Source organism: Chiroxiphia lanceolata, chromosome 1 (assembly GCF_009829145.1).
Source record: "Chiroxiphia lanceolata isolate bChiLan1 chromosome 1, bChiLan1.pri, whole genome shotgun sequence".
In the NCBI taxonomy this organism is placed as follows: Eukaryota; Metazoa; Chordata; class Aves; order Passeriformes; family Pipridae; genus Chiroxiphia; species Chiroxiphia lanceolata.
The window spans coordinates 112,455,322-112,475,943 of NC_045637.1; the positions used below are offsets into that span (position 1 = coordinate 112,455,322).

Consider the following 20,622-nt stretch of genomic DNA (forward strand, 5'->3'; position numbering starts at 1 on the left):
AAGAAAATCGCAGCAATTTCCATATTTACAGACCTGGGGAGCAAGCTGCTTCTCACACCATTAACCCCACCTTCCTTATCCAGCCATTGTTCCCTCCTCCATCTCACAGTGCTGTGAGGCTCCCCAAGAGCCACCAGGGCAGCTGCCACACAGCATCTCCAGTTAAAAGGGCAAACTATCAGCACAAGCAGAGCACAAACGACACAACCTATACTGCCAGCCTAGACTGGTTATTGCAAACAGCTGGAGGAGCAACATCCATACAAAATACAAATAATACAAAATGTAAAAAGAAAAAAAGTCCTACTGGTAGGACAAGGGGAATGCTTTTAAAGTAAAATAGGAGATATTTTGATTACATGTCAGGAAGAAATTACTTATTCAGAAGGTAGTGAGGCACTGGAACAGGTCATCCAGAGAAATTGTGGATGCCCCACCTGTGGAAGCGTTCAAGGCTGGGCTGGATTGGGCATTAAGCCACCTGATCTAGTGGGTGGCATCCATGCCCATGGCAGCAGGGTGGGAACTAACTGATCTTTAAGGTCCGTTCCAACCCAAACCATTTCACGGTTGTATGATTACTTAACAATAACACAGCACCAAACTAGAGCCAAGGAAAGCAGTCAAGTACTCTGGGTCTTTGAGTTTTTTCTTGAACAGTTGGGAGGATTTGTAGAAGGTTTGTCAAAGTTAATTTTCAAGTTTCTGTATTCCTTCCTCTGAAAATGTGAATTCACATGATAGTTATTTGGTCTCTAAACAGTTAACCAGAAACACACTTTCAGCCAGGAAAGGTCAGTTGGTTGTTCCACTGTAACTGTGCCAATAATTTTGCTTTTTACTAGCTCCATGGCAAGTTGCAAAACAGGAATGCAAGTCTGTCACAGTTCTGCTGACATTTAATTTTTGCTTCTCAAGTTTCCTCTCCCTCCACCTTTTTTTTTTTTGCCAAGATAAGCTTACCAGATAACACAAATCAGTCTTAACTCCTTATTGTCTTAAACCTGAGCATCAGGACTTCAGCTGATAAAAGTAGGATGGAAAAGGAGATTCCTTATGACATGAGAAGTAAATATACTGAACTATAACACATCTAGTGGCTAGGAACCAGAGGAATATTTACCACTGTTGGAACTGGATCCAGGAGCTGTCATCCACACTCAATGCTGCCCTCCTTTCCACAACAGAGACAGCTGGTGCTGTGATCCTATCAGTTCTCACTCACTGAGCAAATTTGGATGGGAAACTTGGGTGCTGCAGGAATTGACACTGGAAAGACCATAGTTTCCAGTTCCTAATTAATTTTTAAGGGTGATTGGCAGTTTTGAACCTCCAAGTTACATGGATTTAAAAAGCTTTTGTCTTCTGAGCTAAGCAAGTTACCATCTGTAACTTTCATACTTGCTACTTTCAGACATCTCAAGCTGAACCCTTAGAAGATGAGATGCCATGGCCACTTTGGAAAGTTTTGTTCATTTACTGGCATTGCAGTCCTGATCTCTGCAAAGAAGGATATCAGTCTCATCTGCTGAGGAAGACTCTTCCAACTAGGGAAGTGTGCTTATCTGCTTATACTCCTCCCACCTTCACCATCAAGTGGCTCAGTTCCTCCTCAGTTCCTGTTCTGCAAGATTATAGCAGCTACTTCTGATCCTGATTCACTTTGGATGTAAGATTCATTGAACCACTTGGTGCAGGATTCACCCGACAACTTTCAAATGGCTAAACATCCCAAGATGAGATGCCTGAACTCCCTTGCATCTGAGAAGGGATGTATATCAGAACACTTTTCACATGCATCTACCTCCCACCCCTGATTACAATTAGTGATTAAAGGCCCAAATTATTATCCTAGACTAGACACTAAACACTTCAATAGGTAAAGCTAACTATCCACCTTGGTCTACTGGTGTCCGCTATTAACTTCTGATCCCACTGGTCAAAACCAACCAAAATTCACATTTGAGAGAGGAAATGATTTCCCATTGCTAACTGGGTTCTCCTCAGTTTCATGAAGACTAGCAGAATGGAGACCCAGGATCTGAATACCTGAAGGCTCATCCCCTATAATTCTTTGCTCTGTCAGCTGATCTCTTCACACAGATGTGGCAATCCAGCATAGAATATTACATGAGAGAAAGATTATTAGTGAGGTGAGAGAAAGGGCTCTACTACATAAAAAGTTGCAGTGAATGGGACAGATTAGCTGTCTCTGCTGAACACAATCAACTGCACTTCCTCTCAGATATGCCTAGACATCAATGGGGAAGACCTTTTGTACATACTGATTCCAGTGTGTTTTTCCAAGCCTTTTGAGATAAAAGAGTGCTGCTTAAGAAAGTATGCCAACAACATGAAAAGAAGAATTAGTCGTAAAATCAAACCAGGAAGACTTGACTCAAGAGGAAGCAGAACATGCATATCCTTCAACATACTGTTGTATGAATACATGGTACAGATAGGTCCCTTAGTAAGAGATACATATAGATGTAACCTAGCATAGATCTTTCATCTATTTTTGCCTGAAACAAGTTTTCTGACACTTTTTTGCCAAACCTAAATGAGACAGGGGAGATGAAGGGAATATCACAAAGCTGAACAAGGTTTGGTACCAAACAAGTTCAGTACCAAAGCTGAGCAAAGCATCCTCACCTACTCCCAATCTGAGCCAATACTGAGGACTAAAATATTAACTCCTCACCCTGCAAAAAAATCTAACCAAAAACAAACAAAGAAACAAAGAAGAACCAAAAACAAGTCAAAAAATGCTAAAGCTTAATTAAAAGCAATACTCCCAGGGCTTTTATTCAGTTCAGGGTCACTACAAATGCATGGGTTGTTTTATTTGTGGGGGTGAGAACACATTTTTTTATCAGATTCTTTTTCCATCAGAAGCAAAGCAGAAAGGCAAGTTCTCCTGTTCAATTTGTCCATGGCTTCACAAGTGATGATGTACAGATAACAGCGTTTTGATGGCACCTCTCACCCGATGACCCCAAAGTGCTTTTACTTCGCTTAATGAACTCGGCTTCACAGCAGCTTGACAGCTTCATTTTACATTGGAACTAAGAGAGAGACGAAGTCATTTATCTGTGCCATGCAGGAGCACAAAATCAGCTCCTACCAGCCCAGTGATTTATGCAACAGACCACACTTGCTTTTGCACAGCATCCAGTCCCAGGACATGCTGTCACTGGGGAGGTAACACACTTCCCAGCTCTATCACTCGCTCAGACACTACTGTGAACACTCTTGCACAGGTACTTTATAGCCCCAGCCCTCCAAAATGTTAAGTCAACAGTTTAAGACACTCCTTACTTCAGAGGCTCAAGACTTCTGTTTACATTATTAATGTTTCCTGGCAACTTCACCCTTTTTCCCCATTACCTTTGGGCAAGAAAAGTCTAATTCTTTGACTAGTCAGCTAGGGAGGAGGATTACTAGTGGAAAATAAAAAAAAGAAAGAAAGAAAAGAAAATAACCAACACCCACACCAAACAGACATGGGAAGTTTGATCTTCTGAACACTTAGAACCTGGACCACCTTCAGGATTACAGGAATTTCATATTGTTGCAATGTGGTCACTGCTTGTGTACATGCACAATCTTCTGCTATATGCCAGGGTTCTTCCATTAAACGTGGGCATTATGGTATCAGTTAAAGAATAACGTGAAAAGACAACATGCAAACCACAAAAAAGTTCTTGCACCAGAAATACTTTAAAATTTCATTAAACAACACATTTGAATCAAAATGCTCTAAAAGTTACGTGTGCCTGCAATCAACACAAAAGGCCCACTGGTGTACCAGATGAGGAATCACAACAAAGTTGTCTTGGCAGAAAACTACTGGGGCAAGAGTATTAGCCAGCTCTCACTTCAATCTCAGCAAAAGCCCAATATTACTGCTTTGGTGCCAACAGACAGCATCCTGATTCACCGTGCCACTATTTCAGAGGGCAAAGTACTCAAACCTTAATGCTAAAGGGCCATTGTTCTGTTAAAACAAAGTTTCACCCTGAGATAGGCCAAGGCGAGGCTCTCTTGGCAAACATTACATAAACAAGATGCTACAGGACTTTTGCACGGGGGAGTTAATTTGTTTTGAATTCCCCATCTTCTGCCAAGACAGGATTGCAAAAGTAGGGATAAGGGTGGGTAGACAAAAGGGCTCAAGGTCCTAAAGCTTCTCCAGTGTCGTACTTGAGTTGATGACCTGTTTTTCGCTGACCCCATGTCACTGCCCTCATACCTTTTTTATTGAGTTTTATCTTAATAGATCAAACAGGTGTTTCCAAAAGAGAATCATGCTGGTGCCAAGTGAAAGTAAGCTCCTCAGTGTGACTTAATGCAGCTTGTATCAGGTAACTCACCCTGCAACTGACATCTTACATGCAAGTCACTCTGGATAACTCCTGCATTTCTGCCAAACTAAATGTCATTAATTATGCAGTTCTTTAGTCCCAAAAGACTTACAATTTATAGGCCATATTTTTACTTCCCTTTACTGAGAACAACAAACAAGAACTTACACTTCCCTTTCCCTTACAAGTACAGTCATGCATATTTCCCTTACTGTTTAATTAAAGCTGTTTCAGCCTCCAAGAAACTTATGCCTGTGTTTTCGGAGGCAGCCTAATGGCTCTAAAATAACTGTAAAGACAGGAGGAGGAAGACAATTCTTCATAGGCTAGATGTTATTATAAATTTAAATGGAAAAAATAGAAAGTTGTTGCCATCATTTCTCTACAGTTTTACAAATAAAAGTAAAAAGAAAGATGGGAATTGGCATCTTACTATGTTAATATTCTAGTACATTCCTCCAGTTTCACGTTTCCCTATCTACTCAGCCCTTCTCCCTGCTTTAATACAGTGTATTTGCTCCCAGATAAATGGAACTTTTCTAGGCTAAATTAAAACTAAAAAAACTCCTTAGGCAGATGCTTTACTGATGTCTCATACTAATCTTTACAATCTTCCCAGTTTCCAGATAGATTCGCTGTCCTTCAATGCTAGTACTCCTGTTGGCCCTCACATTTTCTATTTTAAGATTTTATTAGACAAAGAGACAAAGGGAAACCAGAGACCATCTTCCAGGGAGCTCTGTTCCATGACCAGCTCCCTAACACAAAGTGGAAAAAAGTGAAATGAACAGTCAGAAGGGGAATTCCTGCTTTAAAATAAAATTCTATCAAGGAATTAAAAGAAAACTGAGTGTGTGGCAAATTAGCAGATCTGGGATAAATGGTATTTAAACCTAGCTAGTGACAGAATGGACTGGGAGAAAAATATGGTTCTCTCTATCAAGCCCAATACCAGAGCAGCAATTCTACTAATTTAAGGATCTTTGATTTGGGTTTCTTCTTTTTCTTTTCGGTCTTGCAAAGCACCTTTGAACCAGAATGACTGAATGGATTTCAAGGGTAGCAAAAACATAACAATACAAAATTACATTTCCAGGACATAATGGGCTGCCAACTTCAGGACAGAGAGCAAAGTTCATCGCTCTCAGTGTTTGATGTTAAAAACCTCAAAGTCAATGGACTTTTTTTTTTTCGTACTGCAAAGTACGCTTTTCTACCATTGACTTTTCCAAGTATAACTCTTGCAGTCCTATGCATGCTGTGCCTTACATAGCTATTTACAGTAATAGAAGTATAAGGTCATGCTCAAGGCAGGGTTTTGGGGATTTTTTTTTTTTTCAAATTGTACTTTACTTTGTTATTAAGGGCACTACTGGTATATCTCTAGCACATCACCCATCAACACACCATAGGCCCCATGAGCAGGGATTGCTTTCAGAGCAGGTAGAGATAAGTAGATAACTCTACTTACTGTGCTTTGAAGCAGAGTTTATCTATTTGCTGCACTACTAGTCTGTAGGATTAAGCATAAAAGCCCTACACTTCATCCCCATCACTTGAGACAATGGCTTTAAAACAATGCTGTGCAATTTAAAGCATCAACATACTCGCATATTATCTTGAATGACACATCCCATCAACCCAATTCCTGCTTCATCAAGTTTCAAATGAAGTTTGTGTTCATGCCTCCCTTTCCTGGGCATTGTTCTGAGGATGCATTCTCTTCTCTCCCCTTCTCTTACCCTGTGCCATCTGGCACATATCTACATGACTTTTCTCATCCCTCAGCCTCATCTCTTACCTATTTTCCTCAAATAAAATCCTTCTGTAATTTTCATGTATTTCATACATGCTACCCCATCTCTCACTCTCCCCTTGAACACAATCACATCCTGGCTACCCAGCCACAGACACCACCTCACACATCCTTCCAGCCAAGCACAGAAGCAGCAGCTCCACGCAGTTCTTTCTGACTCTACCTGCCTCAAGAGAAAACACAAAGAGCAACCAGGAACAGTCTCCCCTTGGGGAAAAAACAAAAAGCCTCAGATACCAGCAAACCCCACAACAGACACCAAGAAGAAGCACTGCCTAAGCCACCACACACTCAACACTCAGCAGCTTCTTCCCTAAATGGGAAGCTGCCTGATATCTCACAAGCTTTCTTGCTTTCCCTTCAGCCAGCAGGTCACACCCTTATTCCTGCACCTCATCCTTCCTCACCTCAGCCACACAGGCCTGTCAATAACCAAGTAGTGGGTGGGGAAAGGGAGGTAAGGTCCTGATGGCAGTAGAGAAAGCAGAGGTCAGCTTCTCCCCAGACCAAAACGCTTTAGAGCCACATTTAGCACATTCATCCCAGAACTTTATATCCACATTTAGCTTCATCACAGCCTACTCAGCACCAAACCCTGCAGGTTTCCCCAAATCTGCCCTACTCCAGCCTCTTTCCTAGCAGCTTCCAATTGCAGTCATTTGGCTGCTAAGCAAGAAGAAAAAGCAGAAACACAAAGTCTACACTATATGTTCAAATAATTACAACTACTGATAGGAAAGAACAGGGCTCTGAAAGACCATTGATAACAAGAGGAGAAAAGAACTAGTCTTTTGCTACTGTGTTTGCTGTAGTTGTTCCTGGATTGAAGAACATGTGCAGCTGCGGCTGTGAAGAAATACACTTTTGCCATCAATTCCCATGGCTGACATGCAACTGAAGACACAGACCAGCATCAGCCAAGTGTATATGCTTACAGTGTTATTAATAGCAGGAAAGCAATGCAATCACTATGTGCTCTCCAACTACCAGCATAAGCTTGTAAGGTAAAAGTTCTTACCTGCCTGGCCACCCTTCGAGCTTCCCAGTAAGGTTTAGAATCTTCTACAGCTTTTCCAATCTTCTTTACCAGTTCATCCAGTTTTACTGTTGCTTCAACCAGCACAGAGCGGAACTTCTGGCGTGCGTCCTTCAAAATGATGCAGAAAGGAAAGAAAGGACAAAGACAGATTAGAACTTCAAAAATTATTTCTACCTGTTCGTTCCTACCTTTATTCAGGTTCCTCTTCAGATTCACACATAAGCTGACACATTCAACACAGTTAATGGCATTTGGACTAAGCCAGAATTCTTCAGTAGAAGAACCCAGAACTGCATCTGAAAGCTGTCATCCCAGACACCAAGTGTCTTTCAGAGACAGCTCTTACACAAAGCTTACAACTGTCTGTTCTCGATGTCACCTCTGGCAGGGTTTCTCAGAGAGGAATAGTTTGCAAATTACTCAGTGAGGAGGTGAACAGCAGGGTAACAAGTTCTGAGAGGCAGTTCAATGGTAAAGACATCTCATACACACAATGCTAGCAGGCAGGCCAAATTCCCACAGCAGGCTGGCAAATCAGCTGGAATTGGCATTAGCATGTCCTTAGCATGTCCGCCCCTAGTACTGGTCCCCTCAGAGAACCATTTCACAATGCAAATGAGGATGCTTTCTACAGGAAGAACTGGACACTTCCCACATGGTATATTTTCAAGACAGCTCCTCAAACACACCCTACTTACTTTGATAGCAGCAGAAAGGTTCCAGGTTCTCATAGCAGGAGTCCCTTCCATAAAAGCCCATCTTTTCAGCTACAGTTTGTAGCAATGGCTAAGGGCACCTACATTCCATTTCATTGTTAGTATTTACTATATTTAAGAAAAGTGAATTCCAGCCACTTCTAAACTGGACGAGTTGCCCTCCTTAAATTATTAGCTAAAGCAATCAAAATATTTTCTCTGCTCCATTGAAATGTCCACACCTGTAAGCAAAGTGATTCTGATCTCAATCTCAGAAACCAACACGGATTCTAAATACACTAAACTACTGCAGAGTGATGCCAATTCAGGCTGGGACCTGGCCCACGATTTAAGGAGATGAAGAAGAAGGGCCATGTGAGCTCTCAACAAGGCTTGTAACTCTAATTAGAGAGCAGCATTTATGCAGACTGCTGGAGTGACATGATGATTATCAGGAAGCAGCTGGCTTGAAAAAGTGCCCTAATTCAGGAAGGGTTTGTCATTATTGTTGAGGATTTCTAGAATGCACAACTCTTTATTCAGTGGAAGATTTAAAATACATTGGAACCTGCCACTATGCTCTCAAAAGTGGAAAAAAAATGCAACGACACATTAGTTTTTTACAGAAAAAAGTGAGATACTTCTGTAAAAGCTTCCTTGCTTCCTTTTTAGTGTTATCTAAAACCTGAAACAGCATCGGTAATATTTTAGTTCAGTGCAAATAGCTTTGGATTCTTAAGGTAGTCTAATTTATTCTAAGGAATTATTCAAATGGGTAACAAGTTCAAAAATGGAGAACTAAAGGGACAATAACTTATTATTTCATTAACCTAAATCCAGTCAATAATCTCATTGCTTAGTGAAAGCCTGAAATGTATCATTTAAACAATATGCACTGAGTCAGTGATTTTCTCAGTGAGAGGAGTTTGAATATTTCCAATTAAATGACTGGACGATACATGGTTCACTGCTCAAAATGAGTTTCACAAGTAACTGAAATAAGGCTACAAGCATGATGACTGTATTGCAAGAAAAATATTACGTACTGAAGTATATTTAATAAAAAAAAAAATATATTCCTGTAAGTGCAGGAACAGAATTAAAAGCTCATTTCTAAATGAGTGAGCCTGAAGATTTGTTTTTACTTTTTTTGTAAGAGCTTACATATTATGATACTAGTTATGCAAAGCAAATAGTTCAAGCAAAAAAAGCCCTATGCAGTGATTCATCAAAAAATTCAGTTCCCACGTTTGTAAGATAAGCACTTAGAACAAAGAAACCATCACTACAAATCTGTGCTTAGAGACCTACCCCAAATTTATTCATGTAATAATCGTGTACAGTCTTATCCAGTAGGAAAAAGATGACTAGTCTCTACTTAGAGCTTAAAAAAAAAAAAACAAAACAACCAAACAAACAAAAACCACCAAGGACAGAGCGGTCAAATGAACAGCAACTATTAATTTGTACCTATTCATCTCCCACTAACTCAGATGAAGCAGATACAAATTACTAAACTGTAACTACTCCTGTAACTGGCACCTGAGGCACAGGTCTTGCAAATGGTTAAGCACATGTGTGCCCACAAGCCCAGTCCCACCCCGCACAGTAGTTAGTTACTCAGAACAGGGAGCTTCAGCTGAAAAATATACTGGTGTGAACTTCCAGTTTGTCATTTTACCCCAAGCATGCTTGGTTCCTCTTTTGAGGCCTTATTTAGGTCTGACCATCCTCATTTCTTCCAGTGAAGAACAATAATGAAAACCGAAACACCCCAGAACTTTACATCTGTATCATCCACCACAAGACTTATTTTCAGTGACATTTATTCTCAGGCTCCTGACTGTCAGAAACACAAGCCTGGAGGCTCCAACGCCTTCTGCATGAGAGAATAAGCAGAAGCTCATTCTCTGCTGGGATCAGTCCCCCTACCAAAGGTTTCCAGCCATCTCCTTCAGACACAGCAACAAGATGTAATGCCGAACACATGCCCTCTCCTGCACTACAGTACTCTCCACTAGCCCCAACTACATTACAAAAGCAAATGATCCCACATCATACATCTACACCACATGTGCTCCTGTGGCAATTCAGTGCATTCACACCACCCAGCCTCCTCAATCTGAACTGATTCAGCTCTCATGGGCTCAGTGACTGCATCTCCTATCTGGGAGCTATGGCAACATCTCCTGTGAGCAGGGTCACAGGTTCCCCCTGCCATACTCCATGTGTCGGCCCTGCCACATGCTGGCAGAGCATCTGTAAGAGACATCACCCCTGGGACAGGGCAAAATTCCCCTGGCAGGTAACCCTGGGGAAGTCTGAGTAAGAAATACAGGTGCAGCAGCTGTTTTTACTCGTCACGGGAAACTTGGGAGGTCAGAAGTACCAAGGCAATTGCACCAGTAGGACTGGGCTTGGTGCACTTACGTGGCATGAAAAGTGCATCTGTGGCTCACGGGAAGAATGGGCCTGTGGTCAAGACAATAACTTGGAAATCGATTTAATTCACTGCTTTATGTCTGGCTTTCTATGTTACTGTCATTGAGACACTGCAACCCATATGTAAAGTGGTTCAAACCTATAAATCCTCTTAATGATGTTTTCTGTAAGGACACTCGCGTCAAAAGCTTAGAGGCTCAGGAACTGCATTTCATCCACGGTCCTTAGCACAAGGTAAGCCCTACATCTGTCTTAGGAAAACAACCACACCACTTTCAACTTACTTATCAAATCCCCTGATGTGGTATTCCTCCATACAAGTTAACTTATATTGAGTTACTTTTTAACTGCCAAAGTCTTGCTTCATTTAGACCTTTATCTAGCACATACGGATAATAAAGAAAGGCAAATACGTCAATCCCTGCAACTTTCTGTTGTGAGCAGAACCAAGACAGCACAGCACATGCCATACAAATTTTCCAGCACAGTTCTCAATCCCTAGTGTCTGTATTTCAGTTTCTTGAAAGATAGTGCCTTCCCAGCAGAAGTGCTAGTTATTGATAAAAGCAGCCCTAGGTACTAACCCTGTGCATCACACTCACCATTTCTAGGTGGGTTTTTAGGTTTTGGGAGGTTGTTTGTTTGTTTTAAAAGCACATGGCTTTGTTTTTCTCATCACTGCAATAGAATATATTCACAGACCAGATACACTCGAACAAAAGCAATGCAACTGACAAAAGACATCTCAAACATCCAGGAAACATTTTTAAACCATATTTTCCCCTCTGTTCACTGCTAATCTTCCATGATTATTTTTAAGAATACCTTGTTGCTGATTTTACAAACAAAAAGGTGACATTGAAAATGCCAGCCAGTCAGCTTTCAATGTTTTCTATTTGCTCAAATGAGATGATGACAAACCTTTTTCAAGCTGGACAAAAGCCGATTAAGGCATTTTATCCTCAATGTGTGTCATAAGGTTACAGACTTAAAACTAGACTCTCACTACCTAGGTGCTTGTCATACACAAGCTCTCAGTGCTACGCCTGCTAGTGTACCTCATGAACAGCTGCAGTTTAAGTTTCAACATCTTGTTCTACGGCTGTAAGAGCTCCACACTCACTAGCTTTCTTCCTGGAAACCCTTTGCACTTTTCTCTCAAAACAGATTTCACTAGTTCTGTCTTAGGGAGCATGCCAGACCTCTACCCTGTATATGTTTTTGCTGCAATAGTTCATTATTAAAGCACAGTTTGTTTCCAGTAACTTGCTGTGGGGCAACTATTTGATACTGCACCAAAAGAGGGAATCACACTTAAGGACAGGCCATCCACGCAGGAGCATTTTGGAGATCCACTCTTAACTGCAGGAAAAAACTAAAATACAATTTTCCCATTACACTGCACCTGTCAGAGACCAAAGCATGCCTGTTTCCCTTCCTCAGGAGTGATGGTGATGAGCTGGTGTTCAGTGCCAGATGACAGGCAAATAACTATTTCTGCCCATCAAATGAAACATGTATTTTCAAACAATTTTCTTTTCAAAATGAACTTAACACATCACCCAAGTATGAAGCATCTTAGTACCAAACACATTTAAATTTCATTTACAAGACTGTCCTATGATCTTTCTGCCATTTTGGTGTCCAGAACCTCTGACAAGCCATTAAAACAGCCTGGGAGGTGCATGGGAAATTAAATTGCTGACTGAGGGACAGGTTTCATCTATTTCCAAGAGGCAGTATCCATACCCATCTTCTCTGCTACAAAGACCTACAAGCTAAAACAGCATCAGCATCATACATACACACCAGACAGATGCATATGCTGTGCTCAGAAATCTGCCTTCAGAGCATCAAATTGGTTAAAAACATTTTTAACATCTATTTGGTCCCTGAGCAGTTCAAGTAAACCAGGCTGGCTACCAAACCTCAAAAACAAAGTGCAAGGAAGGGCATAAGTAGTATCTTGCTTAATTTTTAAGCATGGGGAAAGGTCTGATTTTTTTTTTTAGGCAGCTACTAATTTGCGATCTGAGAAAACAGAAAATTGGTATTTGAAAGTTGCTCTAACTTCCTGCTTGAAGACAGTTACAAACTGAGACTGCAAATACTTCTTACTACAAATATTTTTGGTTCTCATAGGAGAGAGGAAAGCGGGCCAAGGAGGGCACAGCGTGCTCCTTTCAAAACAAGATTTCTCTGCCTAACCCCTCCTCCCTCAGGCTGAAAACCCACTTGGGTGACAAAATCTTTCCAGAGCCATAGCAGAGGAAGGAGCTTTTCCTTACTCATCCATGGATGAAAGCACAAGGCAAAACAACAAGCAATTTGCACACAGGAGCCATTTCCTATGGAAGCAAGTGGATTATTAAGAAACATGGAAAGATTTCTGTTGATAGTGCTGGACAAATACATCATGCATGTATATCACAGCCCAAAAACCATGAGGAGCACCAGCCAGTGAGCTGCTTTGCCCTTATCTGTGTATTCTTTTGTGAACACCGGAAAACACTGCACAGGGGTACGATAAGTTAGCGGATGTTTCTACAGACAGATGCCAAGCAGGCATGCTCAGAATGAGATTCCCGCCACTCACAGGTCATTTCTCTAAAATCTGAAAGATGATTATTTTTCTTTTTAAGTCTGCTTAAAATTCTTATATGTGACAGGATCACCAGCTTGAGTTTTACCCCAAACCCAAGTATTTTATTGAGGAAGGAGGAAGCAATTCTAAATAGCTGGTGGACTTCTATCTGCTTGCCAATGGGAAGCAGTGAATAAATTCCTTGTTTTGTTTTGCTTTGTTTGTGCATGCAGCTTTTGCTTTACTTATCTGTCTTTATCTCAACCCACGAGTCTTCTCACTTTCACTCTTCTGATTCTCTCCCCCATCCCACCCTCGGGGAGTGAGTGACTCTGCTGTGCTGAGCTGCCAGCTGAGGTTAAACCATGACAAATAGTCCTTCCCTGTGTGAGAGGGGTTCAAATGCTGAGAAAGCTCACATGTGAAAGAGCACCACAGCTGATACACCCCTTCCCTTTGACTCTACCCAGCACTAACCCAGGGTGACCTTTATGATAAATCCAGGACCAAAATTAACACCAAGTATTGCAGATCAGGACTAGAGGATCTAGGCAAGCACATGAGAAGGATCCTAAGCAGGCCCTCTTATGACAAGCATGGCTGAAAGCAGCACTGTTCAGCTCTACTTTCCACGTGCAGCCATCTCCCCTGAACAAACACTGGCAAGCTCGTAGCTCGAGCAACATAAAAACTCTCTCTAACAAAAACCACATTCGGGATAGCTGGGATTCCAGTGGTAATTTTAATGGTATGTGCTGCATTTCCCCTCCCTGCAATGCTGCCAGAGGGTCTCTGGGTGAATTTGTTACATTTGAATAGTACTTTCAAGAGCCAATCAAAGCCATGTATAAGCTGTCTGGACTGGTGAGTCATGAATATTTGTTAAGTACATTTGCAACTCCTGATGCGAGTTCAGATGGAGATGCATTTCCAATAAACAGGAAAAAAGCTCAAATAGCAAGGCGCCGCTCTAACTTGCATCTGGCCAAAGCATACTTGTATCTCCACTGCAAGATGTTTCCCCCACCTCTTCACAGACACTTCAAACATAAACAGGGACATTAGCGAAGCCAAGTGTTATATCCCTCAGAGGACCCTTATCATCCTTTTGCTGTGTCAGTAACACTCAGCGTTGCACTTAGTATGAGCAGCATTATGGATTTTAAATCAAGCCTAATCAAAGATTCATTAACAGGCAATACATTAACGCAACATATAACTACCAGCTACTCAGTGCCCTTTAGCAGCCCTGCAACTCCTGAACAGGCTGCAAGCATCATCAGGTCAGGATATTTCTCCAGGGTTTAATAGGAAAGGTCAAAAGAGCAAAAAATGAGTAATTCTTCTGAGTAAAAGAATAGATGTAGCCAACTTCAACATATCTGTCCAAGTCATACCATGCATGTATATCCACTGCTCTCACAGGTGGTTTGGGTGCAAAACTTATTTTAAAAGATAAAAAAAGGCAGGCCAGTCACCTTAAAAACAGATCACATGGCAGTTTCAGTGCAAAACTTAAAAAAAGTCAGGCTGATCAACTTAAAACAGAATTCCCCATTTTATCAACTCTGTAATCAGCAGATGCCAATATTTTCTACATCATTCAAACATGGACATGCCTCTGGCAACACCAAGACAGTGCAGTCTCAAAATCCTAAAAGCCTCTACTGAATTGAGCCCCATAACATTTCCATTGGGTAAAGCAGCACTATTACTTCCATTTTACACATGTAGACCTGAGGCACAACAAGAACAAAAGCATGGGGTTTAGAGGCATTTAACAGCCTTTTTTTCCATTTAATGGGAACTGGAGACAGTCAGCAGTCCCATTTAAAGCAACTCACACAAAGCTACACAAGAAGTCCAGAATAGCCTTGCAAAACTCAGATGCCACAAGGTATTATCAGAGAGTCAAAAACATGGGTGTCTTTTTCTAAACCTCCTTCAAAGAAATATACCTTCTACTCAAACACTTCATTGCTCTTCCAGATTATTCTGGAGGGAAAAAAAAAATCAACAGTGGGAATGTATGGACCACAAAGTAATGCTACAGGAAGCTGGCAGTCAGCATCTTGTGCTGTAAATAGCATAATGATACATCTATGTTCCCATTAAAGATACTGAAAAGATGAAGAAAATGATACTAGCAAATCAGAATAAATATAACTCCACTGTCTGGTTAAAAACCACCAACACACATCTTTCTTCTAATGAAATATCTTGCAATAGCAGGAACACAACAAACTAGGAAGGGGTAGCAAGAAGGACCCAAAACAGCTAATAACAGCCAAAAGAGTAAATCTTCAAAGGCAAACACAGCATGGCTCTCCCAGAAGCCCACATTTTAAGCAGAATTCATGGATTTTGGAAGTCTTTGAAGTAGAATGACCCCAGTTCTAAACTCCTCCTTCCCAACTCTGGATTTACCCTCTAAGGCTGCTTGGCAAAGCTTTCTTTTCTTGTTCAGAGTATGAATGCAGAGATATTCTTCTAACCATGAGTGTTGGGTGTTGTGGGGCTCCTGTAGGAAAGTCTTAAGTCCATTTAAAATGAATTTATCAACATGTATATAAATTAAGCCTTGCTTACATCATCCGACTGCAGCTGTCCTCAAAATTTAAGCAGATCAAAAGTAATGAAAATCTTTACGCATTAGAAATTATGCAGTTGCATGATACCACAAACTGGCTTCAATCCAGTAAGATTTTTGGATGAAAAATGAAGAGGAAACATTCATGAAGGCATACTGCTGATGATATTTCAATTTAATTCCATCAAAGACTGCTTACAGTACGTACCACAGACAGATCTGCAGTAAACATTTAATGACATAGAGGCAGAAATCATGTAATCTCTGCACTATCTGACACTTAGTATTTATTAAAATGCATAAAATAAGCAACAATGTGAGATCAAGCTAATGTGGAAATACTGCTCTTTTATTTACAGTTATATATCCAGGAGCCTTTCAGCCTTTACACCTCAGCATGTGTCACACACACAGCAGCGACAAATCTGCTGGCTAGGCAAACACCTGAACACACGAATAATTTTAATCAAGCAGTAAAATCCCATCTTAAAGTCACTGGGACTTATTTCATGAGTACACCTTTGCATTATTATTACTATTCCATCTGCTTCATAATATGGTCTCATTGAAGGGTTATGACAAAATTAATGAAATCCAGGCAACTATCCATAGTACCACCTTTCAATTTCAGTACCTCAGCATGAAATAAGGAGAGTGAAAAGATAAATATAATGATTATTTTCTTCAACACATCTATATAAAGGGTCCTGAAGTCCATTTAATTGGTATTGCTGCAGACTAGCATACTGATTTTTAGAGTCCATTCATAAAATTTAAATCAAGTTAGTGACACTGAATAGTTTCCACAGCTTAAATATCATTTAATTTGGTATAACAAATATTTTCCCATTCCACTACGTTTTTTTTCCAATAAATGCATGATCTGCATGCCACAAATGACAGAAAATGCAAACAAGTGGGAAGAAGAAAAAAGACGACAAGGCTGCTTTGTCTCCAAAGAAGTTCATAACACTATTTTCTGCTCAGTGCACCCAGTGGATACTCCAGTACTTTAAAATACTACCAGGAATCATTCCATGCTCCAGGTATCCATCTCATGAAAACACACACATACAATAAAACAAAACACAGACTTTGATATTTTGAAGGTGCAGACAGAAGTACATCTATATATGTACTCTTTCAGTATGTTCATCACTGCAACTTCAGCATGTTTTGATACAGTATTCAAAATGTTGTAATGGTATCAAAATTATTTAGGATGCAAAGTCGTATTTTATGCCAGTTTTTATTTAGCAGCATGTTCATCTTACACTTCCACTCAGTATATCTTCTTTGTTTTGCAAACAAAAGAAAATTTAGAAACACGAGTAGGCCAGTTTGTTTTGCTTCATTATTAGATCAATCATGCTGAGCCTTCCAGAATGACTACCAAGTAGCTGAGGCTCAAATTTGGGGATTTAGAAACAATTTCTTCAGAACTTTCTATCAGATTTTTAAGTATTCAAGAAGACTTCCTAGTTGTAAAAAGAGGTTTTTTCCTCCAACTTTCTTTCATTACCTTCCTTGCTCAGAAAGTACTGACAAAAAAGGCAAAGTTAACAAGCTAAAAAAAAAACCAAACAGCCACCAAAGTGAAGATCCTGGCAGACAGCTGTATGGTAAAACCCTCTTAATCAAATAAACTTTCCCTGTCTATAATTACAAGAATGCAAACTCAAAACAGTGACTTGTAAAAATAAAACTTGTCTAAGCTTAGTTTCAAAACCTAAAAATAAGGTTTGGAGTGGTGGGGTGTGAGAGATTTACACTGTCGGCATACCTCAACCTTCTCCCTTTCTGTTCCAGCTGTTAGCTCAATTCATATCTTTAAAAAAAATCATCACCAGACTCCTGAAGCCAAATTACCACAGGATGCACAATTCAGGAGGCAACCTACTCAGAAATACTGTTCTGTTGTTCACAAAATCGAACACGCACAAAAGGAAAATGAAAGGATAAATGCTGTACCTCCAGTTCCGTCTCTCTGCGATTGATATCATCTGTGGATTGATTCAGTTTTTCTAGCTCCCCCTAGAAAGCAAAAAAGAAAGTCAGATGCATATTAAGAAACCTGGGGATAAAATGTGTCTGAGAAGGCTCATTCAGCATCCCCACTGAAAGCTCACAAGGGCTGTGGCTTACAAATTCCGTGAAAAGAGGAAACCTTGAGATGTTTAGTTTAACTTTGCCACTGGTCTTCAACTTTGCTACTTATATGAAAAATAATCAGAAAAGCAATACATTTCCTGTTCTGGCTAATTCTTCACTATTACAAATAAACATAAGTTACAGTGAGTTCTGTCTTATTAATCAGTATAGTCAGTATCTGCGAGGTACTAGGGAGACAGACACACCCACCCTAGAAGGATTAGCACCAAGTTAGTACTATCACAGGAGACATGCAGTGAATGCACAGAATTGATAAGAAATGCTCTTGCAGCAGGAGAGACATTTTACTGTGGATTTTTGGCAAACCATTTCACTACACAACCAGTCAATGGGACATACGATTATGTTTACATAGCCTGCCTTCGTGCCAAGATTTTGATCTCTTAACAGCAAAAACAAAGGTGTTAAATCCCTTGAATAAATATGTACTAGAGGTGGTGTTGGCATGAATGAAGTTACTGTAAAAATAAAGCTCATTCTTAAGTACTTTCTTACCACAAAAAGCAACCCTGAGGAGCAGACTCCGATAGCCTTCTTTATTTGAGCAACATATTACTCCATGTGAGATCCTATGATTTCAACAGGAGTGTTCAAACCTTATCTAATTGTGAACCAGTGTAACAGAATCCGCCTTCAAGTGTTTAGCAGTATAAACTGAACACTGTAAACTGATTGTCACTTGAGCCATTTCCCACTGGATTACAAGAATGACTCTGGTTACAACCAGAAAAGAATTAATTGCAACAGTTTAGCTCTCTTATCCTCGGAGGTTAGATTGCATTTCCCGCTTCTAGGATTTGGAAGATACCTATTTGTGTATCCATGTTGTCCAAAAATGACACTCATACAAACATTACCTAAATGTCTCTTACTGTAAAGCTAAAAACCTTACAGCTGTCAGGGAAGCAGACACAGCAGCCTGATTTTTCAATCAAACAGAAAACTTAACAAAAACGCTGTTTTGCCAAAAATGAGCAAATCACGTACATGGAAACACGTTGCAAGCTGAAGAACTTAAGGACAAAACTATATCAATAGGCACCAACTGAGCTTAGCTTCTCAAAATCAGGGCAGTAACAGGCTAGTTTTTGGCTGAGGGCCTCGCTCTATGTAACCATGTTTTGTGAATTTTGCAATTGCTCTGCTCAGCCCTGGAAAAAGAAATGCTCATGATGGAGAAAAGAATGACAATTACAGCGAGCAGGGACCTACGCCAAGGATCCTCTCAGCAATGTACACACGTTATATTCACTCATGACAAACAATCCCAGCAATGCTGGAGGCAAAAGCCATAAATCTGTAGAGACCTAAAAATACATTTCATTTGGGGGACCACAGCGTGCTGAAGTTTGCACCAGGCTATTGGTCAAGACATAATTTGGGGGAGAAAAGCTTTGTTTAGAAACCATGCAAAAATAAAAAATCATCGCAAAAGGCATTCATAGAGGAAACACCATATTCCACTAACGTTCCTTTTTTAAAGAAATAAAGCCTATAATTAAAAAAATCGACGTTTTCCCGCATTTACGAATTTCTGAGCACCAGCCCTGTTCCACCAGCAAGGTCACGCCGTCACGGTCAAAAATAAAAAGGGGAGGGGGGATTTCAGCAGGAGGAGAAGGAAGGACGCCGAACGGAGCCCGGCGCAGAGCGATGCCGGGGGTAACAAAGGGTTGGGGCGCCCCGGAGCCGCTTCCCCCGCAGCCGGCGGGAGCTCAGACCCCCGGGGCTGCTCCGCACCGCCGCCCGGCACGGGGAAGGAAAAAAATTATAGATGTGTATATATATATATACATATATACATATATATATATATGAACATATGCAGCACAAAATAAAAGGCAATCCTTATTCTATGCAATCATTATATACGTTACATACGTATTAAAATAAATTAAAAAATTCAGCCCCCCCTTTCCTGCCCCCCCCCCCCCCCCCCCCCGGAAGGCAGGCCCTCACCTGGATGCGGGGGTCCACCTCCTCCTCCTCGGGGCGCGGTGGCTCCTCGGCGGGGCGGCCTCGCCGGCCCCCCGGCTCCATGGCGGCGGCCCCTGCTGCTTCCAGCAGCGCCTCCCGCTCCGCCGCTCCCGGCTCCGGCTCCGGCTCCGCGGCCGGCCCCGCCTCCGGGGGGAACCCCTCCCTCCCCACAGCGCCCCGCCGTCTCTTTGTGCCTTCGCACCGCAACGAGGAAACCGGCGCAAAATTGCGGGGTTTCCTCCTCCTCCTTCTTCTTCTTTTTTTTTTTTTTTTTTTAAACCCTTCCTCACGCCCCTTTTTTTTGGTATGCCAAAGCCTATGGGTTTTGCCGCGCTCGGTGCTCGCCCGGCGGTCCCGTCCCCCCCCACCGCCCCCCGCAATGGCACTGCGTGAAACCAGAACGAGTAGTTTCAGGTGCAGGGAAATGCTAACAACACCTTGCTGGCTTTCTCCCCCTCGCCCCTCTTTTCCTCTTTCCTCTTTTTCAAGCTCTGTTGGAGGCTGACATGCCTATGGAGAAGAAAAGCAGAGAGAGAGAGGGAGGAGAGAAAAATACTGAAGACGCTTTCAACAACCTTGAAAATTCAAATGAAACCCAGGTTTCTACTGTGTGGCAGCTAGGCAATCAACTATTGTAGCTACTGCATGCAGCAGCAAAAGACATACTGAAGACACATTCCTTTGTTGTCAGTAAAAAGGAACTTCTTGCAAGAAGCACTGATAGTATGTACATGCATGGCCCCTGTCTAGCAGAGCATTTCCAGGTAGGGTCTCCTTAATCACAGGGGCAGTGCCCAAACTGGTACCTAAACACTAATGGGAAAAGAGTGGGCAACCCTTCAGACAAGAAGTGTACCAGCAGGGATGGGCGCCAGCATCTCTTTACCTCACTGGCCTCAGGCATGGCTGAAACCCCTTCTGTGGTCTGCAGCAAAGAAATAAA

The 20,622-nt window shown here is 41.4% G+C and overlaps 1 protein-coding gene across 1 annotated transcript in view; it reads right to left on the minus strand.

The window, feature by feature from the left end:
• The window catches only part of SH3BP5 (SH3 domain binding protein 5), a 52,708-nt gene extending 32,912 nt beyond the window's left edge, over window positions 1-19,796 (minus strand). Inside the window, exons 1-3 of the mRNA XM_032696719.1 lie at window positions 19,662-19,796; window positions 17,502-17,564; window positions 7,199-7,327 (exon numbers count right to left, since the gene is read on the minus strand). Of these exons, the coding sequence (XP_032552610.1) occupies window positions 7,199-7,327; window positions 17,502-17,564; window positions 19,662-19,742 (273 nt within the window). The 5' untranslated portion in view covers window positions 19,743-19,796. The remainder of the gene's footprint in view (window positions 1-7,198; window positions 7,328-17,501; window positions 17,565-19,661) is intronic.
• Window positions 19,797-20,622: the final 826 nt, after the last annotated feature.